Genomic DNA, 26,274 nt, shown 5'->3' on the forward strand with positions numbered 1-26,274 from the left:
GGGCATCCGTGCGAAATCACCCATTGGTTTTACAAGGAGCTGATGTCCAAGTGCAAGGTAGAACTCGACATTTCTTCTCCCCTGGCCTCTGGCGAGAAGATGGAATCAAGAGCTGTGGTTGGGAAGGGTACCTTGGATTAAGGTTGCCCAGAGAGGTGGTGGGTGAACCATCCCTGGAGACATCCCGGGCCAGGCTGGATGTTGCTCTGAGCAACCTGAGCTGGTGCAGATGTCCCTGCTCATGGCAGGGGTGGCACTGGGGGAGCTGGGAAGGTCCCTTCAACCCTAACTATCCCATGAGAGCACCAAACCCATCCATGTGCATAAATCAAAAGTGGATCGAGCTCAGCGTGGTTGGGACAGCCCACCTTGACAGCAGCCTGTGCTCAATTCAAGATGTTCTTTTGGGCTAGAAAATTCCCCATTAGATTATATGCTGGTAGATACATATATTTTAAATGCTGATATTGCGCCTAAAAAAACAACTGGAGCCTTAGTACCACAGTGGGGTCAAAAAGCTGGAAATTCCTCCTGGTTTTGGCTGCAGGACCAAGTCCAGAGTCTAGAAGATCAGTGACATCGTGGCAGGGTGGGTATTATAAAAAGCTACTGGTTTAACCAGACTTTTAGGAAGTGAAAAAGATGCTTTAATCTTGGTCATCTACACAGAAGCTCTTGTGGTTTCTGAGTGTGTAGCCCAGTGAAAGAAATCATCATTTTGGCATTTGTTAAAAAGCCGATTTATTTCATTTTTGTCCTGAGAGCTCCACTGGCCGTCCAGCCCGCGGCACAGGCCTTAACAGCGGCAAAAAGAAATGATATGAACATTCCAGCCCTTTGCATCATCGTGTACGGCCCTTTGCTGCTTTTTGCTCTTCGTGACTCATTGCTGCTGTGGGAGGAGGTACTTATGGGACTAATGCAAAGATGGTGATATTAGAGCAAAGAAGCCTGTAAAGCTAAAGTTTCATAGCTATTTTTTTTTTTTTTTAAATATAGATTTTTGGAATTTGATTGCAGCCAGCAAAACTATTTATGGGAAAGGAAGAAAACTTGAATTTTCTATCTTTTTTTCTTAAAGCAGACAGACTATTTAAAATATTAACACCTCTTTGACTTGATTCCCTGCTTTTTCCATTTATAAGTTTGTGGGGCAGTTCTAACCCTTTAGCTTTCCCCAGATTACCTGACTGTTTTGAACAACCCTAGCAAAAAAAGACCTTTCCTGAGTGTTTCCAATCTCAGCTCAGCACAGAAGAGCAGAGTAAGAAACCCTGATGACGGCGGCAGACGGAAGATGCGCTCCTATATATTTAGCGATCTTGTAATCTTAAGAATTAAGAATCTACTGAACACGTACAAATGTGCTTTACAGAGGCTTTTAATTTGCAACAATTTTGGTTTCCTTAGATGATATCTTTTCCCGTCTCAAACACAGGCTGTCGCTGCCGGAACTCTGAGCCCTTGCTCCAAAACACTTCAAAGAGAAATTCTAGTTCTTATGTCTCTCTTCCCCTTGTTCCTTTTTGGCAAAAGATGCTTCCAAAATCCTCTTTGTTTTTAAGGCGGCCTGAGTGCCATCCCCATCATGAAAACTTATGAAGAAACCCAAATATCTTATATCAGGTTGGCCAACCCCAACAAGCGCCATTTCTAGCATGTAATAAATACAATATTTATCCTTCCTAGCCTGATAAGCAGGTTGATCAAACACTTGTCTCATTTCCTGAATCGCCACGTTAAAGTGCGTTTGATCTCTTTGGTTTCCAAATCAGCGATATTTTTGCGTGTCTGCTTTGAGATTCGTTTTGGTGTTGCAGGAGCTATTTTATTTTGTGAGCGAAATCAGAACAGTTTGATGAGCGCCATGGAGCTCCAGATCTGCCTAAAATGTCCCGTAAATCTTACAGAAGAGACAAGAAGCTGCCTGAAGACAAGCTATATGTAATATGTGCTATATATTTCAGAGAATAATCACGTTTAAAATACGTAGGATAAATACAGGCTGAGCATGCTTCACCCTGCCACTTGTTGCCAGCTTTACCCTGTCAAACAGAAAACATATTGAAAGGGATAAACTGCCACACAGGTTTTCTGTTAGTTATGTTATTATTTCAAGTCTTTTATGGACCAGTGGTATTCTATATGGCAATGCGAGGTGAATGTCTGAAATGAGAAATCAAGGTGAAATCCTTGTTTTTGAAGTGGACTATTCCAGTGATTTGGGGGAATGTGAAATCACGCTCCTGAAACTGCAGCAGCTCCTTAATTTGAAAAGAAAGAATATTCCCTAACGATCTTTAGATCAGGTAGTTTGATGGCTATATAGGATAAAGAGGGGCTTTATCTATAATGTAACAGCATCCAGGATCTGTTCTAAAGAATAAATACTTTATTGGACGGCAAAATTAACAATATTCTCATCTGATTTAGAAAAAAGTTGGGGAATGACCTATTAGAGAGCAGCATAGGGGAAAGGGACCTGGGGGTCCTGGGGACAGCAGGGTGACCATGAGCCAGCACTGGGCCCTTGTGGCCAGGAAGCCAATGGGACCTGGGGTGGGTTAGAAGGGGGTGGTCAGTCGGTCAGAGAGGTTCTCCTGCCCCTCTGCTCTGCCCTGGGGAGACCACACCTGGAATCTTGTGTCCAGTTGTGTCCCCTCAGTTCCAGCAGGACAGGGAACTGCTGGAGAGAGTCCAGCGCAGCCACCAAGATGCTGCAGGGAGTGGAGCATCTCCCGTGTGAGGAAAGGCTGAGGGAGCTGGGGCTCTGGAGCTGGACAAGAGGACACTGAGGGGGGACTCATTCCTGGGGATCAATATGGAAAGGGGCAGTGTCAGGAGGATGGAGCCAGGCTCTTCTGGTGACAACCAAGGACAGGACAAGGGGCAATGGGTGCAAACTGGAAAACAGGAGGTTCCACTGAAATCTGAGAAGCAACTTGTTGGGGGTGAGGGTGTCAGAGCCTGGCCCAGGCTGCCCAGGGGGGTTGTGGAGTCTCCTTCTGTGCAAACATTCCAACCCGCCTGGACACCTTCCTGTGTAACCTCATCTGGGTGTTCCTGCTCCATGGGGGGATTGCACTGGATGAGCTTTCCAGGGCCCTTCCAACCCCTCATTTTCTGGGATTCTGGGATTCTGTGAAAAGAGAACAATTCAGCGACGAAGTCTTGCACATCCTCTATAGCCTCCAATAAAAGGGAAAAAGAAAATATTGAAATATAAACCAATGTATAGAGAAAATGATGCCCCATTCTTCATTGGCTTTAAATAGAACTATTTTTGTTTGTTTTAATTGCATGTCTTTGTGATGGATCAGTTAATTGGGCTGGTTTACACTACGGCAAAGCATTAGGCAGCAAGAAATATTCCTGAGTCTTGGCCTTTGTCTTTCCCCAGCGACTAATTTTTCGGGTGTGACAGAAACACTTATGCTTTTCCAGCTTTATTCAATTAAATAAACTGAGATAGAGCGCAGGCTTAGAGAATTGGTCTTGAAATTTTCTCTTCATCACTGCAATATTTTGGGAAAACGTCAAAAATTAAAAGAGCAGCAAACAAAACAAAACAAAACACCCCAACCTATGTTGCGTGTAATAAAAACAACCAAAAAAGCCCCAAAGTAACTTGGATGATGCAGCACGAAGGGAGAGTTGTGAGAAGGATTTCAAGGCAACTGGTGCCAGAAGATTTGAGGTGATTAGTGTGAGCTGAAGGGCTGTAGTACAACCCCGGGTGAGAATTTAAACCAAGAAAGAATCCTTAAGTATGAATTACTGCTTTATGGTAATAGGGATATGTATATAGGTGCCTGTCCCAAAGTGCGTGTTGATTAAGAAAAATCTCTTTCCATCGTAGCCAAGAGCTGCGCTAAATCCATCCTCCCCTTTCCTTCTCCCCAAATAAACTCTTCAAGGATCTTGGCAAAGTTAAACACATATTTTTAATAATTTTTTTATAATTCATATATATATTTGTATTTCTTTCCCTTTCACCACCAGCGACAGGATTTATGGTGTGATCTCGTGCATCATCTCAGAGTAAACTCAGTTGACAAAAGCTTTGACGAGGGGGAAATATGAACATTGGACTTCGGCACTTGAGAAGCAAAATCCATTTCAGTGCAGGGCAAGAATCATTTCCAATCACCTTTTTTTTTGGCTTTTCTCTTTCAGGCTGTGACTGTGCGGAATTCAATGGCAAAATCGCTGTACAGCGCCCTGTTCGACTGGATAGTGTTCAGAATTAACCACGCGCTCCTCAACTCCAAGGACATGGAGGAAAACACCAAGGTAACGTCTCACTGGCTCTTCCGGCTACGCGCTCGCGTTTTTAAAATTTAAACTACAGGATCAAACATTACTCAAGTTCCTCGGTTAATGTTTCAAACGTCGTTATTTAAGTGGCGTTTGCTGAGCCAGGAAGGGTGAAGCACCTCAAGTAATTTATCCTCCACGCGGCTGAGGAGGAGGTTTTGTTGTAGCCACAAAAGGCTGTTCCCCCACCCCCTCCAGGAGCGATGCCAAAGACTTTTCCTTGTGTGGAAAACCGTATATAATTGAGGGGAAAAATGGAAAATTTTCCTAACACGAGGTGTTTTGATGTAGTCGCTCCATAAAAATCATTAGAAAAGGCGAAGAAGCTCTGGTGTGGGTAGGTATTGAGATAACATGTCTATAACGAGCAGAAAAGTGAGATTGGGGGGAAAAAAGGGCATGACGGGAAGAGCAAAACAATGGGGCGCTGAACCGCATTCCCAAAGAGCTGACGGATGGGACGACATGATGTTTCCCACGATAGCAGGGGCTGGATGCTGCAACGTCCTCCCCAAAATCTCCCCTATTCATCTGCAGGGGGATGCTGACCCCAAAATCACAACTGTACACGCTCACATCTCGCCAACTACCCTTGGCTCGCAAATTCTGGGCACGGGCCAGCAGCGTGTGTGTGTTTTTTGGGGGGTTTGTACATCCAGGCTGAAGCCGCAGCTGCCAAAAGGAGGATTGTTTTGCTAAGCGCTGCCATTACGTTTGAATTATGCTGGAGGACTGAAGTTGCAGAGAATTGCAGTGGAGCCGGCCCTTTATTTAACTCCCTAGAAATGCTTGCGGAGCGTAATTATAGACTGGAATTAAATACATATGTATAAAATTTGGTTATATGCTTTTCTGACAAGAAAGATTGTTAAAATGGGTAACATCCAGCGTTTCTTGTGACTGCACATGCTTCTCCCTCTGTTTAATATATTACCAAAAATGTCGTGTTCTTTCCTGATTTATTTTCCCTAAGTCATCAAAAGTTTGGTCTGGGCTGTCAGGAAAAAAAAGCGATGTTGTGTATTTGATGAAATAGAAAAAGTCGATACCTTTTGACAACGAAATGCATCTCGAACACTGAATTTTTTTTTAATGATCCAATGATTTTAAAAAACTATTATCTGTTCCTTAATATTTAAATACAAAATCGGACTAGGATGCAGTCGCTTGCTTAGTCAGCATGTCTGTAATAGTGGGACACAACAGTGTTTATGGGCCATTAAACTTCAGTTCCCAACCTCAAATCTCAGCAGGTAAGAGCCAGAACAGCCCAAATTTGTGCTGTTTCCAGCATCGCTGCTGCACATTAACCCTCTGCTTCCTCCAGCTGAGGCTCCTGGGCAGCGTAACCACCTTCCCGTCTATCTACATCATCTCATAAATTCCCACTTCCCAGTTTTCTGACTTGTATTTTTGCCCGAACATGGATGAATTTTCAGAAATCACAAAAACGCATGAATCCTGCCCGTTTTATGGGTGGAAGGGTTGAAGCGGAGACGTTATGCCCATTGCACAGAGTTGCAGAGAGCAGCTTCGTTAAACATCGACCAGCCAATTTTCCCTTGAGCTGTTTTCCAGCGTCACCTCCTCACCCCTTGTTTTAACCCCTGACTTGATTCCTCCCAGCACAGAGGGACAAGAAGCTCCTGCTTACACTGGGCAAGACTGGGAACAGCTGCTCCTTGGCCCTCAAGGAGTAACATCATGGCCAAGGGCATCCTGGGCTCTGCCACCCAGACCCCAACCAGCGATTCCCACCCTCCCCTGCCCTGGAAGAACTGAGCTGGTGACCATTAATTTGTTTCTTTTCCAACCACTGCACAATCTTCTTGAAACCCTTTTCACCTCATACTTGGAGAAACCTCCTGTATATGGTCTTGATGTTGGGCAACACCAGCGAGTAACTAGGAGGTGACCTGGGATCACGGACATCTCCAGGCCCTGGGAATAGATCTCAGCACTTAGATGACATCTACTTGCTGGCATCTACCAGCTCCCTCAACACATTTCCTCCACACTCTGATTTATGAAAGAAAAATACAATTTTGCACCTCACCACGGAAGGTTTTTGAGCTGAGATTGCAGTGGGTGGCAAATGTCTTGCAGCAAATGTCCTGCCTTAATCCTAGCCCACGCTTGCCACCAATATTGTAAGATATATTTGGAAACACGTCATGAAGTTTCAGAGGGCTGTCAGATGATGGATTTTTGATTGAGGGCTTTCTTATATGACAATCAAGTTATGCAGGGATAACATAAGACTCAAAATCACTTGAATTATGAAAATGTGTCTCTTTGGGAGTTTAAATTTTGATTTTGGTGGTCACACAGAGCTGTCCTACAAAAGCAGGGCTTGTGTGGCCTTCACAGAAGTTGGCTTGACCAGAGCTGGTTGTGGTAGCTCAGGCTTTTGCTGGGAAGGCTGGAGGTCACCCAAGCCGACAAATACTTATTGTTGTACATATGGCATGTGCACAAAATCCAACAACAGCCTTTGTCCCACCTGGGACAACCGTGTTGACCAACATGACGCTCAACTACACCAGTGGTGGATATTTTAATAATATTCATCAATACAAACAATATTTGGCAAGGAGAAGCTATTTATAGCTGGTTAAACCAATTTAATTGCTGGTGGACAATGTGGTTTGGTGATAGGTGGGAAGAAGACCTGGATCCTAATGAAGTCTGAACCCCAGGAGAAATTGGGACAATGGGAATGGAGACAATTTTCAGATCTCCATGTGCGTGTTTATTTGATGGCAGCAGTGAAGAGAAGATCAAAAGATGAAGCAAAAAAATATAAATAAACACCAAACTGTCGTTCTTCTACTGTTTTTTCAAGCAAGTATTTGGAAGATGTAAATCAGACCTTTGATATCCAAATTTAGGGAAATGTACAGCGAATTATTTTGGGAAAGCACAGTGGGAATTGGCTTATCTTGCTCGCTGACAGGATTTCTAGCGTATTATTTCTGAACGGAGTTGTGAATAAGTTATTCGATACGGGTTGTTTTATGCTCATAGCAGCGCTGCCGTGTATCAGTTTCACTCCGACACCATTTTCCTTGGTCTTTTAGCGGCTTTTATGTTCTCATGATCCCCTACAAACTGTCTGAAATTTGACCTTTATTAATGAGGTCAGAGACTTTTCCTCCTCTTGAGAACTAGATTACTGAACCTCAGAGAGTCTCTTTATTTCATTCCCCTTCCATAAATTAGGTTAAGAATCATTACAAGTCTATCTCAGTGCTTAAAATGATGATATAGTGTAGATCGTGCTGGACCAAAAGGCATTTTTTCCAAGGGTTTTTTAGGCTTTTCCTATTTAATTCTTATAAAATGTTTTAATTTCTTCCTACATAACCCTGCTGCAGTTTTCAGATGAGGTGCTGCATACATTGTGATGACCATTCACGACCATGAAGAAAATCCATTTAAATTAATGGCCATGAAGCAAATTCGCGCTTGAATTCATGAAGAATTCATGGCCGCGAAGAAACTTCATTTGAACTTAAACAATTAGTTAATTCTTGGCTCTTTGACCTGAAACAGCGGAAGAATTGCTGAACATGCAACGGGTTTAATGCACATCTGTTCGTTATTTTTAGGTCCCAACTTCCAAATTTGTAGCAAATCACCCTCTTTATATAATAGGTCATCATATATATTGCAGTGATGTAGATTGGAGTAGTCCTTTGAGATTTAGTGGTGATTTTTTAGTTATTATTTGGGTTTTTTTCAGTACTGGCTTTGGAATATTGTAGAAAAAATAATTTGAAAACAGATAAAAATTTAAAAATAATACTAAAAAATCTTTTTCCTCAGAATTCGACCTATTTGTAATTGCCAAAAAATACCTCAGCTGTGGAATGACATCACCACCGTGCTTTTGGGGCCACATAAATCAGCTCCAACCGTTGCTATTTAGTGGTGCTTTGGGAATTGGAGAGTGTGGAGCTTCAAGACCATCACTTGCCAAAAGCTCTGAAAGCTCGTGCTTGCTCTTTAAATATCACGACGGTGACATTGCCAGTAAAGCATGAGGTCACTTTTATTATCTCAACCTTCTGCTTCCTAACCCAGGGTTCACCCAAATTTTAAGAATCCTTGCAGACAAATATGTTTAATTACAGGAATTTTGCTATAAACTTGATATACAGTAATACAGGCAGCTGCTACAGGCTTGTCCATGCTGCCTAGTTGTTAATTTTAAATGTTCATTTTGATAACCAAACAGCATTAACACTTAAGCTAGACTTGGCTAATTGAGGTCTAAGTTATGTTACATCTTTACCCTATTTATTCACGACGCTCATTCGATGTCTGAATTAGAAAACAATGAATTAGAAGATTTATAAATATAAAATTCCTTGGATTATCTCCTTTAAATATTGGGCGCTAAACTTAATCTTCAAAACAGCCAGATTTTGTGCTTTTGTCTGCCAAAATAATTTCATGTATGCATTTTTCAATGGAAATATAGTAGGAGATGCTAGAGAAATGGTGTTTTACTCCATAGAAATGTTGTGGCAGGATTACCAATCCTTATCCTGTACACACTCTTTGATCTAGTTTGCCACAATTTTGTTAAATACAGGATTTTTAAAGATTCTATGCATTTTACCTCTCTGAGCTTGTTTAATTTTGGGTGTCAGCAGAAAAGTCAACTTCAAAATACAGTCTTTTTAATAGCATTCTTCTTCTATAACTTAAATAGCCATTTTTCAATCTATATAGTGGTTCTACTTTGCTTTGTAAATGTATTTGCATGCACATTAAAATCTATTTTAGTAGCAGTTTCAACACAGTAAATGAACCAGCATTAAAAATAGGGGGAAGATTTTTGGACGCAGCTATTTTGTATGAAATTATGTTTGCGAGAGCTTGAAAACTGGGTTTAGTTTAAAGTCACAAGGGTTTAACTATGTCCGCAGAGCATCAGCGCAGCACTTGGGAAAGCCGGTGTCCGTAATTCCGTAAGGATTCTGGAATTGTGAGCGTTTCATCTTCCAAGTCTTGTTTTCCTGTAGCGCAATGGAGATTTTTATCTATAATAGATGAATTTGGGGGAGCTCTTGTGTTTCATAGGGATAAGCTCACATGGTGGTGGAGCGTCGGGTTGGGATTTGCACCAACAAGGGCGATAAGGGCGATGCCAATGGAATATTGGTGTTGTGGATGAGAAAAAGTTGCATTTCCATCATCATTTTTTCCATGTGTAATAGAGATAAAATATAAGCTGTTAATTACATGAAGAATTTAAGGAGAATTCTTACTGAAATCTACCCTCAGTGAAGTTAGACTGGTCTTAGGACACTAGTCTTATGAAATCCAGACTGCAGATAAGATCAACAAAATTAAAAGCCGGGTTCCTGGCAGCTCTCAGGTTCTTCTGAGGCTGAGGTGTTTCTCCTCCCTGCTTGAGGTTGGGTTCATTTGACCAGCGCTAATGGTTTTAATTAACATTTGAATTTAATTAATTGTAACAAAGGAACAGAGCCCATGTGTGAGGTGGCTCTGGTCAGACCCCGGAGCGCGGTTGCTGGTGGAGCTCTCAGTGTCCTTCAGGCTCTTCACTCCTTTTCTGGTGACAACAGGCTGGCTAGATGGACACAATCTGAGTTTTATTGCTAACTAATTATTAATTACTTGTTTAACAGAACAGTTGCCATGCAGATTGGAAGTTGCAGCAGTAGGTGTTCCTGCTTAAGCTTATTTTTCACTCTGACTCAGTTGAGGAGGGACCAAACAGGGTTAGGACTCTGCAATTTGGAGAAAAGCTGGCATGGAATACGGTTAAGGTTTACAAAAGCACCAAAGTGGAGGAAAAAAGGCAATTCAGAACTGTTACTCACTGAATCTTGCAATTTATGTGATGAATTTAGTAAAACTAAATGCTTCTCTATCGTGAACTTCTGGAAGCTGGTCTGTGAGAGGCTGTGGGGGATCGTAGTGTCAATGGGTTCCAAAAAAATTGGGTGGGTACCTCTTGACACATCTCTTGTCCGTGACCTAAAGGGAGCATAGAGGTGTCTCTTTGTCTCTCTCATCCCAAAACTCTGGGTGCTGGTAGGAAAGGGTGATGGACCGTGGAAGAGAGATGGGATGGGATGGGATGGGATGGGATGGGATGGGATGGGATGGGATGGGATGGGATGGGATGGGACATACTGCTGCCATAGCTGGAGATGTTGGGCTGGTCTGGCAGAGAATTTCTGGTGTCCTGGTGGTGGAGGTTGAGACAACATCCATGGGCAATGACTTTGGGGCCCTCTCTTGCCCAGAGAACTTCCCCCAAGGCAAGCACCAGCTGAATCCTCAACGGGCACAAAGGCCAAGACAGCAGGTCCTTGGGTTAGAAACCTTTTGTTTTATTTCCTCAACAGCTCTGTTGCCTGAGTTTTTAATTCTGAAAGAACCTGATTCAAGGGATGGATTTGAACCTTCCTTTTCAGCAGCATTACTATTTATACATTATTTTATATCCTTTTTGGTGAGGTGAGAGAGACTCAGCGATTCCAAAAATCAGTCCATCTGGGTTACGCTTCTCAGTAGCAAACGTTCAACTGATCCATTTGATATGCAAGTTGAATATTTTCTATTAAATGCCATTTTACCTCAGACCCAACTTATTTTCCATCCCTGCAATGGGTTATTTCTATGTGGACCCTCGGCAGGTGTTTCTTTGGAAGGTTTGCAGCAGGAGCAGGTTTCCTTAGACACCCTCTATTCACCTTGTAGGCATCTTTCTGTGGACTCTCTTCATGGTTTAAGCCTTTTTTTCCAACCCTACCCCCATTTTTCCCCAAAAAAGATAAATATTGTCTTAGATCCAATTAAATAACTTGAAACCGGGTTCAGGTTACTTCAAAGAAAATACTCTAAAAGGACTTTTCTTTTATAAAAAGGCCATTTGTCTGGATATCTAAACTTACGTGATGTCTCTTTGATGTTCTGTCTTCCAGATGGCATAACATCAACAATTACAGTAAAAATTAAAAGTCCTGCTATTAAGTACATTTAATTCTCTTTGGCTGCTTCTGATCGTGTACTGCGTACAAATAATCCATTGACTTTCTGTGATTTTATTTTAATTCACATTCTTGCTTTTCTTGCAGACTTTATCCATTGGAGTACTTGATATTTTTGGGTTTGAAGACTACGAAAATAATAGTTTTGAACAATTCTGCATCAACTTTGCCAACGAGCGCTTGCAGCACTATTTTAACCAACACATCTTTAAACTGGAACAGGTAGGGCTGGAAATCTTTGCTCTCTGATGCCAATGAGTTTATGGCACTGATAAAGTTATTAAACCGCCCCTTTAATTCTTGTATGTTGAGCATGCATTGAATTATTCACATTTAACTTCTAATTTACCATAGAACTTAACGGCTACCTGTAAAATAAAATCCAACCAGAGATTTGCTGGCTTTAAAGAAACATTTTGGGATACAAGTATTGTTAAATATCATGAAGAACTTCACTGTTGCTCTATTGTCTCCTTGATACATGGTCAGTGGGTTCATCGGGGAGCATTTTCTTTCTCGCCTTTGTCATTTAATATTGCGTAAAAGTTCTTTTTTGACAACTGTTGAAAATGCCACCTCAGTCTTCTGGTGCTTTCTGGCTTTCCAGTGTTAGTTTGTGGGGACTGAAGGAAAATGTCACCGTTATACATCTTCTGCAGCTTGAGATCCTTATGACGTCCAACAGCCATAGTAGGTTAGGAAAGGTTGAACTTTAAGCTTTGCTTTAGGTTTCTTAAGACTGGGTAATGCTTGCCAGCCTCAAATTAAGCCGCTATAGGAGAAATAACAAAAATATAGGCCATAATTTAGCCGGTAACATATAGGACAAGATGGTATAGTCTTGTAATTAGTTTGGGAGGAGGCTTCTCCTGATATTATGTCATATCTAACAACAAGCAGGACAAGAAAACTGCTAAGGTACATGTTGTTTCATGGATGCACAACATATAATCAGGCTGTACAATCCAGTAAATATGTTATAGATCTTAAAAATGCCTTTCTTTTTTTTAAATGCTGGTCTGCATTGACTTCCTTCAGGTGAAATTCTTCTTTGGGTGATGTCAAGAGAAATCCTCCTTATCCCTAGTTTCGATAGAGCTGGTACTTGATGAGCTGTGCTTTGCAGCCCAAGTCCAGCTGAAACCAGAGACCTAAACCAGCCCTTCCCACAAACCACAAAAGATTATTGCAAAGCCAATATAGCAATTTTTTTCTGATACGCTTTGAGAAGGGACTTGAGGAGGGAAGACCCTTCCTGAAAGCTGGAGAGAGAGCGAGCTCCTGATTGCAGTAATTCTCCTTGGACCGGCTTATACCCAGTGACCTAATTAGCTTTCTCCTATAAATCTGTCAAGTGCGTGAAGTCATTAAATCAGTATTTGCCACAGAGATGAGCAGTTGAGGAGTCGTCTGATTGCAAAGGGCTCATTCCGATTCTTCGTGCTGCTAGTTCTGCTGGTGGAAAATACAGTCATGTCTCCATAGTTTGCTTTCTATACATACAAATAAGCCACACAGCTGTACGAGTGCTAATTTTTCGATGACATTTATGCATTTTAATCTATTCTTGCTTTGCTTGGAGCTGTATGCTGTATTTAGAGGAGTGGATTTAATGGAAAGAAAACTGGTGATACATATTCAGCTCTTGGGACTTCTGAATATCCTTCCTACCTCGAAGATTAAACTGCTTTTTAACAATAGTTGCCAGTCTACAGGGGAAGATCGAGTAGTTAATATTGTGTTTCAAGATGGGAATTAGTCCGATTACCTTGCATTGTGAATTTATCTGAGATATTTGTGGCTTTACAAGGGTTTACTTGGTGTCTCCATGGCTGAAAAGCAAGTGGAGTTATTGGTGATGGTTCCTCCTCTGCATCTGGAGATGGAGATTGTGTCTCCAGAGCCTGCAGGAGGTTGAGGACAGATTGCTGAGATATTTGGATGTTTTTGCTAGAAGAAATGACAAATGTAAGTAATCAGCAAGGAGTTTTCATCAAATCATCATAAAACTTGTGTGCAAGAAACCTCCTTTCTTGGAGCCAACCAGGAGAATAAGGGTAACACATCTTTGCCCACTGTTTGTGATAAAATAGGAAGAGAAGGCAAAAAATGGTACATTTTAGAGTTCTGCCTTGGATCAAGACACTTATTGATGCTTTTTTTAAAAGCAGCTGATTGCTAAGGAAAATTTAGCAGTGATTTGCGGTGCTTGGGGATATGATTTAGCAGAAGAGGACAAGAGACACAAACCCCAACAGGCGGTGAAGCCCAGGCCCATCAATCCCACTCTATCTCTGTAGGCAAACACTTGGATTCAGACCAATAGCAATCTATTTATTAATTGTTGTTGCAATAAAAAGATTGCTGCGTGTTCATGTCCTGCTGAAGTGGCCTCTGCAGAGCAGATAATCCTTCTGGGAAAGGAAAATAGCATTTTTGCATTGCAACTTGCCTCTTTTGTTTTGGCAATTTAGGGCGTTGCACTAACTAATTGCTGTGCATGAAGATGTAGTTTGGAGATCACCACTAACATGACACCCATGATATGAGTTTCCTCCAAGTTGCCAGGTCCTTGGCAGCTTGAGGGCCAGCAATACAAGTTTTCATTTCTTTATGTATCCTATGCTCCAATCTTTGTCATCATTGACCTCACCCATCTTCCCCCATCCCTGCTCAGGCTTATCCAAAGCTCGACTTTTCCATTACCCCACCCTCCTTTCCCTATTTTCAGCCGATGCTTTGCAAAGCTTGAGAAATCATCCCTTTGCTTTCCATCCTGCAGAAATTGCTATTAAATTCTTTTCTACCCCATTTTATACCTTTTGTCCACCTGCCAAACCTCAATTTCAAGGACATCCTTCTATTGTTTTAAAAATCGCTGAATAACCGAGGTCGAGATTGAAAAAACCCAATATTATTTGGAGTGCGATCAACTGGCATGAGCTCAGGTGTTGAGCAAAGTCTATTTTCTAGTGTGGTCTCTGTTGAGTTTGATGTCCCAACCTCCTCACACAGAAAAACTGAGTTGTAAAAAGATAACGCATCCTATGAAACGTTTGCTCAGCCATCTAAAGCTCCCTAAATATTTCAGGAGGTAAATAGGTTTTATCATCCCTGTGTAACAGGTGGAGAAATTCAATAGTCCGGACTAAATAATGAATGTTACAACAATCGGTTTGGCGCAGAGGGAGTTATTTAAGGATGGATTTGTCACAGGACATGATGATAGGTGGTTTATTTAGTCGGTGAAATGCCCGCCATATTTTAAAGCGTCTTGGGCTGCTCCGTCTCCCCATGGAGAAAATAAAACACGGAACTAAATTTAAATATCGATAAATAAATTAAAATCATTTAATCAACACGAATTTTAAGTCATTAAAATAATCTTACTGAAAAATAATTAAATTAAATATAATGAGATCAAAATAAACTACAAACACGTAATATCTTTCTCCTATTGCTTAAACCACTTTTTCGCTTCCCTCCAGTGAGTTTGTTTTTGCATCTCAGCACTCCCTTTAGGGATGAACACACTTTCTCTTTAGCACCGAAGACCAAGGCCAAGCATCACAAATCACCCGTTGAGGACTGGGAGGCTCAGTTCCAGTTTCTGGTTTAGTTGGAGATGGGGGAGCAGGCGCTCTCGGAAAAATGCCGCGCGACAGGCGGGGAAATACAAAACCGCACCAGATTTATTATTTGGCTACATGCCACTGTATGTAACTCATATTAAACAAAAATGCTTAGAGTACATAACTCATATTTAAAAAAAACTATGGATGCTTAGAGTTGTTTCAACATTATCTGCAGGGCCGGGGGGGCTTTGTTTGGAATCCCCTTGGGCCTGAGTTTCTCCAGATGATGAATGTTCTCATATAACTTATAGAGCATATCATAATAAATTATATTATGGATGGTTTGAGTTGGAAGGGACCTTAAGGATCATCTAGTTCCACCCCCACACATTTTATATATGAACCTGCAGAAATAATGTTCTTAAATGTGTGTAGTGGCATCCCAGGTAGGTGAATTCAAAAATGTGCTTAAAATATCATTAGAAAATATTCTAGAAAGGTCTCCTGCTCTGATGTGCTGGTTGAAAAGATTCGGACCTTTTGTGCATCTTCTGTGAGCTGCTTCCTTGGCTTTTTCCAGTTAGAAGGTGGTTTTTGCTGCTCATGGTTCCTACTTGAATATATTGAATAAATAGTTGTGGGTTTGGACTGTGCGAGGGGACAGTTGTGTCCCCCTAACACAGCTGGAACCCTGTGTCTTGGGGTTGGGTTAATCCTGGATATGCTGAGCCTGGGTTTCCTCTGACACCTGCCCCTGAGACACAATCTAATAGATTTATTTTATTGATTTTCAAATTATATACATGTACTAGTATTTTGCATTATGAAGCTCCCACCCCCAAAAAATAAAAAAGAAGAAAAGAGGTGAAGATGAAATAAATACCAATTTTTATTTATTAATGGTACAAAAGATATTTTCTCCCTGTATCCCAATCCTGCTTTGGAGAGCACTAAGCTATCTATTCATATTAATTAGATGCTTTTATACTGGTCTCTTAGATCCAAGACCTGGCTCATAGTCCAGAACTACAGTCACAGGGAAATTCTTGTACATTTGCTGTACCTTTGAGCTAAATTAGGTAAGGAGTTGATGAAATCTTTGGTGATTTCAACTAAAAACCGCTAGCAATATGTGTGAGCAACAGCTTTCCTTTAAAAATAAAACACCTCAACGCATGCTGGTGGATTTTCAGAGGACGGCGTTGAGCAACATGAGCTCCCTTCTTCTTAAACAAGAAGATGAGCAAGAAACCTCTAAAAGCCTCGAGAATATTTCAATTTGTCCAAAACCATGTAGGATTGAGGCAGAAGTGGATGGTCCATCTTGATGGAGGCTCTTCCACTTGTTATGTTCCAAATTCCTGCCTGGACAGTTGGTTTGGCACAGCAGCAAGAGTTTATAGGGTAGCATAAGACATATTTATATAAAAATGAATATTTTATAATGAGTCAATGAGAATTAGGAACAAATGTATTTATTGACACAAATTTGGAGTAGGAACTGGAAGAAGAAGAAGATGTTTAGGCTGGAGGATCAATCTGGTGTTGACCACGACCAGCTTGGTGTTGACCACGATCAATCTGGTGTTGACCACGGTCAGTCTGGTGTTGACTGCGACCAGTCTGGTGTTGACCGCGACCAGTCTGGTGTTGACCGCGACCAGTCTGGTGTTGACCGTGACCAGTCTGGTGTTGACCGCGACCAGTCTGGTGTTGACTGCGACCAATCTGGTGTTGACCGTGATCAGTCTGGTGTTGATCATGACTGCTGTGGAGAGGTCCCCTTCACATTTCTTAAGACTGATACATCTGCAAGGACTACATTGATAAATATATATATATATATTTTCCTCTTTAATTTAGCTAGCAAGAAATTAAAGAAATTAATCTGCCAGCAGATCATGGAGCATCTTTAGGTTTACGCTTCTCCTGGCTCTTATAAAAGCAGGTTGGAAAGAAGGATGGTCCCGCAAAGGGAAGGAATGGGCCCATGGCAAGGTTTGTTTTGCCTGCAAAACCAGTTTTCCCCATGTCAAGAGCAAATTATGACTGAAACCCCCTTGAGCTCAGAGCTGGATGCTGCAGAGCTGGCACCGCTCGGACGGCCACATGCACCTACTGTTTTAAACCACTTTCTCTAACAATGGACAATCCAAATTACAATAAACTAAAATCTCGGGCTGTGTACATAAAGCAGACGGGAGGTTGAATATATATGTGTTTTTATATATATGACTGAGTGTATAAATTGCTTTTCTACATAAAAATCTGTGTCCAGAAATGAAAGCATCGCATCGTTAGCCGTGGCATCCTTGTCTGGAGGGATGTTGGGAACTCGCGGCATCCCCGTTGTCTGCAGCACATTAGACACAACCAGACGTCAGTCTCGTTCATTTGGGAACTCTCTAAATATAAAGTTTCCAGCCTCAGAAAAGCTTTCCCAAGCTCCTCAGGATCAATTTTAGGATGCATAGTGTACAGACATCTCCACAAAGGAGCTTTTACAAGGTTTAGCTCCTTTGTTTCATCATATAACGATGACCTATTTTAATATATTTTAAAAACCCCCATTAAATATTACATTGTTTCGTGGAAAGTTTTTCATCCAATATGCAAAATATGCCTTCTGTTCTAATTTTTAGAGATGTTATTCATATTTTCTTGCCCATCAGCATCTGCAAGTTGATGGTACCTTGGTACTTGGTAAGCGATCAAGAGAGAAACAATTTATATGCTTGGATTCAGTGGCTCTAAGCTTCTGTTTGCAAAGGTTTATATTTTCATGCGTGTTTAATTGATTTAAAATACTTTTTAAAGATTATTTTAAGCCGGAGAAGTCAGCTGGGAATGAAGAAAGACATAGACGGGGATTTCATTCCTCGTTTCTCACTTTGCCTGAAGCAGACGGCGTCGGAGCCAAGACGAGAGGAATTTCACACCCTTCTGTTTAGTCGTGAATTTTTGAGGCAAAATACACACATTTAGACATCCAATAGTATCTGCCTGTAGATCGTATCCACAATAGGAATGCAATGGGAAGCGTTCCCCTGTGGAGCTACACTGGAAAAAGGGATTTTTCCAGTTGATTTCCTGCTTTATTTTGGGAATTTTCATTGTGTAAATGAGGTTTTCTTCTGCCTGGGCTTTTCCTCTACTCTTGTGATTTACTCGAACATTACTCATGCTTACAGGAAACAGAAAATGCTGTATTTCCCTTGTCCTTCTTAAAGCTTTGATTTTGGACTTGACAAAAACTGAAACAGCGCCACACGCTCCGTTTTACTCTTTACCTTCATTCTTGCCCCGTCCCAGGAACGAGGAGAGAGCATCATCCCTGCCTTTGGGTTTTAAATGGTGTTTTCTTCTCCATTTTCAGTGCAACTAATGGCAATATCCCCATGATATAAACCATCTACCTCCTGGGCACTGAAATGCTGAGATCTTTTTGTGGCTCTGGGCTTGTGGAGGGTGGCTGCCTGCCCAGCAACCTCCAAACCTCTGGAAATCATGGCAATATTTTGACCTTTGATATCCCATGATAGGGCAACGGATTTCATGTGTCATGGAAAAAAATACGCCTTTGTCCTTCACAGCTTCTGGATTTGAATTTATTAATCCCTCAGTTTTGTACTTTACGTTAGATGGGAAATTATGTTTCTCTTTTCTCTCTTCTTCTTGTTTTCTTCTTGTTTTCTTCTTTTCTTCTCCTCTTCTCCTCTTCTCCCCTTCTCTTCTTCCTCCCTTCCTCCTTTCCTCCTTTTCTTCCTTTCTTCTTCTTTTCTTCTTCTTCTTTTCTTCCTTTCCTCTTTTCCTCTTGCTTTTTCCTCCTTTCCTCCTTTCTTCTTTTCCTCCTTTTCTTCTCTTCTTCTTCTCCTCTTCTTCTCCTCTTCTTCTCCTCTTCTTCTCCTCTTCTTCTCCTCTTCTCTTCTTCTTCTCTTCTTCTTATCTTCTTCTTCTTTTCTTCTCTTCTTCTTATCTTCTTCTCTTCTTCTTATGTTCTTCTTCTTCTTCTTCTTCTTCCTCTTCTTCTTTTCTTTCCCTTTTCCCTTCCCATTCATTTTCTCTTCTCTTTGTATTTTTATCACATCTCTCCTGTTTCATTTCTTCTCTGGGTTTCCATGTTCCTCTCCTCTTAAGCTTTCAAGCTCCTGATCGCTCCCTCCAACCACCTCTTAATTTTACTGTATGATTTTGGAGAGCAACAGTCCCCAGTGAGCATGATGTTCTAGATAAATACGATCTTAAAAATAATATTTAACACTTCTTTTCCCTCTAATTGTGCTTTTTAGCCTTTGATTTTACTTAGTGTGGAATAATTCATCATAGTGCATGTGTGGATGTGTAGAAACATTTTCTGCACCTTCGTGATGCTGTTGGGCTCGTATTTTCCACTGGTTGAGACACGTGAACCTTTAATTCTACTGGGGATTAGAGCATGTTTCTGTTTGGCTTAGCATCGAAATAAAGTCCTGATAAGAGAACAGATCCAATACTCCTATAAAGATAATGGGACTTATTTCTCCACACCCTGCACTGTAAAATTGTGGATTTTTTTCTGTTAGTAGCAGGAGGGATTTCATCAGCCTCTTGTGTCCCGCTTGGGAAGGTTTTCCTGATCCTCAGCACGTGTATTTTAATCTGTATTTCATTATTCTGTGTGGCATAAGCAGTATTTGTACTCTGGGTCAGTGTTAGCCAAGCAGGGTTTCTCTTTAATAGCACTTAACTATCTCTTTACTGGAGTTCCTTTGATTTTTGTATAGAAATATGTTGGAAATTCTGTTTATTTGCCCCCCCCCCCAATTCTGACACGCTGATATGTCTCAGATAACGCTGTGATTTTCAATAACATGCTTGTATTCCAAGTAGATGCATTTCAAAGTCTGGACCTGCATTTTGTCGTCCTTTTTTATGCTCTTTAGAGGCTTTTTTTAATGTTTGAACATCACAATCTGTGTTTCATGTCCCGGCATTCATGTCTATGTGAGCTTTTTAACCTCTAAAAAACCATCCCTTCCAAACAAGAATAACTCAAACTAATACTGAGTTTTCTTAAGAGCCACCGCCCTGCTTAGCCGCGTCTTTATGAGTATTGAATGGAATGATGAAGTACATATAGAAATGTAGGGTTTTTTCCTTAAAGAGAAGCCAGATGGAGTCAAGTTGGGAGCCCAGTGCACAATTGCATCTCCGCATTCCCCAGAGCAGGTCTCAGCTATCCAGGGATGGGAGGAGTAAACCCCTACATTTGGGGGGAGTAAGAATGCCAAAAAATAGGCCTTTATGCACTTTACTGCACTAGAAACTCTGGAGATAGTGGTAAGGTCAATGATTTCTTGATGGAAAACTCATCTTCTAGAAACACAACATTTCGATTTGCCCCTAAACATAATTTTAAATACAAGATATAAATTTAAGCCGATTTTAAATCAACCTCCAGTTTAAGGGTTGGGTTTTTTTTATGTAAGTGTTTCATATTGTCTTCATCCTGCCGGTGTGTTTGTTAAATGAAAACCTCGTGTCGTTTGGATCGAATTCCTTAATATCCAAGTGCTGCGCGAGGATCCCGAGGCCACCAAAGCGTGGCAGAGATTTAGTGTCATCCTCCAAAGTGACGGAATATTTCGAGGTAGCTTTTAAGGATCCCTCCTGAATTCTGCAGCAACACCATCATTAGATGAATATACAAATTATATAGCAGATTAATAACTGAGAATTGAGTAAGTTTAATGTGTATATGTATGGATAGCAACGACGTTACCCTAAAGCTGCTGCTTTTCTGTGCGCGGTTTCACGATGTTCTCTATCACAAAGCTGTAGTTATTTCTCCTGGGCTCTCATTCTTTCTCAAGACAACCAAATAACTGGAAAAATACTGAGAAAAAATACATAAAAGTGGGATATTTTTTCCACTTAAGCTTTGGAGCAATTGCTCTGGCATCGTTTCTTCTGCTGCATACGTTCCTGTCTTGAAATGAGAGTGTGGACCTGAGTTATTGTGGAAAAGGTTATTAGTTGAGGATTTTAATCCCTCTTCATATTGGGCCAACGTGGCCAGATGTTGCATTTTGGGGGAAATTAGCCAAAATCCTGCAGCTGAGGAAACCCAGGCCAAGGAGATACGTGATGTCCAGCCCCGGGTCATACACTGCTTTTAGCTGAGCTCAAGAGGAGCCTAAACAAGTCAAGACTTTAAACTCTGCTCTTTTATGGCCGTTTATTGAAGTATATTTAAGAAAACCAGCTGGCATTGCTAATTTTGCACCGATCTTTGGATCTTTTGAATGTGATCAGAAGAGTTTGGCAGCAACATTCGCTGTGCAGAGTGATGATGTGTGCCCGGTTTAGATGTATTAAGCCTTAAAACCCAATGTAACTGGGGAAAAGAATAGACGTGGAAGGCCCCCATGCAAGTATTTCAAAGAAAGAGTCACGGTAATAAATAGATAAGCCAAATAACACGCAGCAACCACTAAAATAAAGCTCCTGTTTTGTCATCTTGGCAAGTTTTATTGCTCTGGGGGTGATTAGGACCGGTCTTGAGTGGGCAAAGCTGGGACTAACGGACCCTGCAGCCGCTTAGCGGGCAGTTGGTAAATCACTCAGGTTAAGCTCACACTCGCTCAAGAAATACACAGCGTTCTACACTTGGCTGGTTTGCTCTGTAGAAGCTTTTTCTCTTGATTGCACTAAAAATATATCAAATCTTAGTCAAATATACAATTTTTCAACACCCATAGATCCACAGGGAGCTGTGGATGCAGTTCTGCGTTCTGGCTCTGTCCTGGTTGTTCTGTAGGACCCTGAGGAAAAAACCACAACAAAATTAAAAGAAAAAATAAAATTCATAATGCAGTTGTTCCTTATTTTCACGATTTTTTTTTCTTTGACCAGGATGGGTTATGTTAGGAACCCAAAAGGCTTGTAGGGCTGTTAAAAACACCTCGTGCATAGGCAGTATCATTGGCGTGAAGTTATATGATGTCTCAAATACTGAATTCAGGACCTCATAGGTTTTTAGCCCAAATTTGGATAGAGTGTACTATCAGCAAGTTTGCTGATGACACCAAGCTGGGAGCAGTGGGTGACACTGGAAGCTGTGCTGCCATCAGAGACCTGGACAGGATGGAGAGCTGAGCAGGGAAACATTTAATGAAATATAACAAGGGCAAGTGTAGAGTCTTGAATGTGGGCAGGAACAACCCCAGGTTCCAGTGTAAGATGGGGAATGAGCTATTAGAGAGCAGCGTAGGGGAAAGGGAGCTGGGGGTCCTGGGGACAGCAGGGTGACCATGAGCCAGCACTGGGCCCTTGTGGCCAGGAAGCCAATGGTACCTGGGGTGGGTTAGAAGGGGGTGGTCAGTAGGTCAGAGAGGTTCTCCTGCCCCTCTGCTCTGCCCTGGGGAGACCACACCTGGAATCTTGTGTCCAGCTGTGGCCCCTCAGTTCCAGCAGGACAGGGAACTGCTGCAGAGAGTCCAGCGCAGCCACCAAGATGCTGCAGGGAGTGGAGCATCTCCCGTGTGAGGAAAGGCTGAGGGAGCTGGGGCTCTGGAGCTGGACAAGAGGACACTGAGGGGGGACTCATTCCTGGGGATCAATATGGAAAGGGGCAGTGTCAGGAGGATGGAGCCAGGCTCTTCTGGTGACAACCAGGGACAGGACAAGGGGCAATGGGTGCAAACTGGAACACAAGAGATTCCTTTTAGATTTGAGAAGAAACTCGTTCCTGGTGAGGGTGTCAGAGCATGGCCCAGGCTGCCCAGGGGGGTTGTGGAGTCTCCTTCTGTGCAGACATTCCAACCCGCCTGGACACCTTCCTGTGTAACCTCATCTGGGTGTTCCTGCTCCATGGGGGGATTGCGCTGGATGAGCTTTCCAGGGCCCTTCCAACCCCTCACATTATTCTGGGATTCTGTGATTTCCTCATGGGACAGCCCAAAGCACTTAAAAATAAAAGCAGAGGTAGCAATAAAAATGAAGCGGATTGTTATAAAGGTGCATATTGGTGCAATTTGAAGCATTTTTTCCCTTTTTCTTCCCCAACTCTTCCATGAAAACGTCTTATGATAGAGAAGTAAAAACACAGTTTGGATCAGTCAGACTTTGCCCAACACGGGGAGTTCCGTGCACTTCCAATATCGCCGTTTTGAGTCACAAGCCTTAAAAACATGATAAAAATGATGGGCTTTAAGCTCTACTTTCTTCAAGATGCCCTAAAATAGTTTCTCCATAAGACTTCTTGAAGTAATCCAGTTGAAAATCTCGGAGAAGATGATAACTTATAAAAGACCATGGTCTGCCATATAGCTAACCTATGGCTGATGCACCCAAAATTAGACAATATCACACGGTTCCTTGTGTTTTAAGGTTGTTCGAGTGGCTCCTTATCATTTTATTTTGCATCAAAAGAGAAGAAATCAGTGGCACATGAGCAGAAAATATGTTTGTTTTGCCAAATGGTGCATTTGTTTCCATGAAACCCGTTAAATTTTACGTATCATTCTAATATCTGTGGATTTTTTAGGAAGAATATAGAGCAGAAGGAATTAGCTGGCACAACATCGACTACATCGACAACTCCAGCTGCATCAACCTCATCAGCAAGAAGCCGACGGGTCTGCTCCATCTGCTGGATGAGGAAAGCAAGTGAGTAGGAAACTCTTGTTCCTAATGATATTTGGGGTGTTTTTCACTGAAAAAGTGTTTATCCTAAACTCTTACCTCTTGTAATCCTTCCCAATGACTCAGCAGGCCAATTTATCATCTCGTTTTGTATCCACAATGGTAATGCAAAGAGCGGAGAATCAGCAAGCTGAGCAACAAGCCTGAGCAAATCGTAATTCAAACTCTGCTTTGTGAATTTTGGCCCTTAAAGGGAAGGGCAAAGTTTTCCTTGGCTTTGCTTGTCTCCCCATTTTCTCTGTCTCTTGTTGTACAATGAAGATGCTGAGAATCTGAGCGCATGAGTTCAAGCAGGTTGTGTGGGTGCTGTTATTCAAATATAAGGTGGATTTATCAATTTACTTTGAAAAATTAAGCCAAAGTGAACGCAGGGCACTGTAAGTATGGGCTGCCAGGATTAGTGAAGTAACTCCTGAAATTAAAGCTACATTTGGAGGTAAACCAGCTCAATATTTCCTAGACACATGAGTACCCCATAGAGGCTGAGCCTCAAAGCCAATGACAGAAATAGGGGATTTCAGCTAAAAGCAGCTACCTAACATAACTTCTAGAGGCATACAGTGTGCTACAATAAAAACATGCCTATTTGTGCTGTAAGAACTGATTACAGGCCATTATTAAATCAGTTCAGAGTTTTTCAAACATCAGATAAACCTTGTATTTGTACATAACCACATGCTTACTATGTGCAGGCACAGAAGCTCAGAATACCGCTATTTTCCTAGTTGTGGTCAAGAAAGAAGCGTAAAAGCTTTTTTGTTGGCTTTATAGCTCTTTTCTTTTCCATTCTTTCCATTCAGTTTCCCTCAAGCCACAAACCAGACACTGCTGGACAAGTTTAAGCGTCAACACGAAGGCAACTCCTACATTGAATTTCCGGCAGTCATGGAGCCGGCTTTCATCATCAAACACTACGCGGGCAAAGTGAAGTACGGAGTGAAGGTCTGTCATACAGCTGTTCCCCAACTTCTTTTCATTTCAATCATCCAGCAGGAAAGCTCCAAAGGCTCCAGAGACATTTTGGAGAGGACTTGACTAGAGAACACACACAAGGGTTGGGAGAGCGTTTGGTGAAAAGCTTGGTTGAAAGAAAAATGTGGTGGGGATCATGTCTTCCTGTTCTCATCCATGTTGCAAGCTCTATGTGTTGGGAAGAATTAGGGACACGCATTGAGGTTAATGGTGCATCCCAGATTTGAGCTAAATTGGGTGTTTTGTATCATTTCTGGGCTTGATTTGTGTAGAAAACCCAACATCTTTTTCATCATTAGCCGTTTTTTAGCACAGGTTTTATTAGCATAGCTCTCAGCATCTCACCACTGCAGGTAGTTTTTAAAAATCCCGTGCAAACGATTTCAAAGTTGACCCTTATATTCATACCAATGCTTAGCAGAAACAATTCCAATGGGCAAGTGAAGCCTGTATGAGAAACACCCTCAGGATTGGACTCAATGATCCTGAGGATCTCTTCCAACCGAAATGATTCTACGATTTACAGCTGCAAATCTGTAATCATGTTTCTGACGCAACAATAACACGTGACAGACTTCAGCATCAGTTTGGAGCTGCTGCAGAGAGCAGTGCTTTGGGATTAAATGTCGATTTTCTGACCATTAAGAAGTGTCTAATATGTGGGCAGAAAAAAGATACAAATAGGATTGAACAGTTTTTCTGTCCTAGGGACAAATCTTACCTGATGTAGCTTGTAAATATTGTTCATTTTCCTTGTTTCTCCCCCTCTTTTTTCTCCTTCCCTAGGATTTCCGTGAGAAAAACACCGATCACATGCGCCCGGACATCGTAGCTCTCCTGCGGAGCAGCAAGAACGCCTTTATCTGCGGCATGATCGGCATTGACCCGGTGGCCGTGTTCCGCTGGGCCGTCCTGCGGGCCTTCTTCAGGGCCGTGGTGGCTTTTCGGGAATCCGGAAAACGATACGTGGAGAAGAAAACCGGTACGTGTGCCCATCTCCTAATCCCAGCACCTGTTTTTCACAAGGTCTAATATATTACTACACTATTGTAAGTAGCCTGACTTATTAGGAGCTATCAATCAATTAAAAAACTCATTCAGATAGTATGTAAAAATTACATTTTCAGGTCCATCGTAAGAAAATGTTTTCACTTTACTGCTGCTTTAACTTTTCCTTTTCCTAGGATGCATGCAAAGGAAAACCTAAATGATTGAGAAGCACCAAAACTATTCGACACATTATTTTTGCTAGGAATTCTTGAGCTATTGCTTACATCGGGATATAAAAAAGGGCAATAATTCTCCTCTAGAATTTTTCAAGCTGTTCACCCTTTAAGCTGCAATAGAGCGTGTCTCTTGTCTAGCAAAATTCATTGCTTTCCAGTCATCTAGAACCAGCTCACGCCCAGCGCGGGGGCATTACATTAACGGAAAGTAACGGTGCATCATCATGCTGTGGCAGGCAATACCTGGCTGTGCTTTTAGGCCATTTCTCTGCATAAAAAGCAATTTCGGCAAGACAGGTACTATTAATTTCTGGGCACAAAAGGGCTTGAAATTCGTGATGAAATTAGAGCTTCAGCAGGGAAAATGTCAGTGGAGTTAAAATGAAGCATGAAGCCACACCATCTTTCGTTTTCAGTTGGAGAGGTGTGCGTCAAGGAGAGCCAAAGAGCTGGGACAGGGAATGT

The 26,274-nt window shown here is 41.8% G+C and overlaps 1 protein-coding gene across 1 annotated transcript in view; it reads left to right on the top strand.

Annotated features, from left to right (window-relative positions):
• MYO9A (myosin IXA) overlaps positions 1–26,274 on the top strand; it is a gene marked incomplete at its 5' end in the record, with an annotated part of 128,435 nt that overhangs the window by 58,779 nt on the left and 43,382 nt on the right. Inside the window, 5 exons of the mRNA XM_080351334.1 lie at positions 4,177–4,293; positions 11,439–11,573; positions 23,454–23,575; positions 24,412–24,553; positions 25,370–25,565. Of these exons, the coding sequence (XP_080207460.1) occupies positions 4,177–4,293; positions 11,439–11,573; positions 23,454–23,575; positions 24,412–24,553; positions 25,370–25,565 (712 nt within the window). The remainder of the gene's footprint in view (positions 1–4,176; positions 4,294–11,438; positions 11,574–23,453; positions 23,576–24,411; positions 24,554–25,369; positions 25,566–26,274) is intronic.

Source organism: Nesoenas mayeri, assembly GCF_963082525.1.
Source record: "Nesoenas mayeri genome assembly, chromosome: 11".
Classification (NCBI taxonomy): Eukaryota; Metazoa; Chordata; class Aves; order Columbiformes; family Columbidae; genus Nesoenas; species Nesoenas mayeri.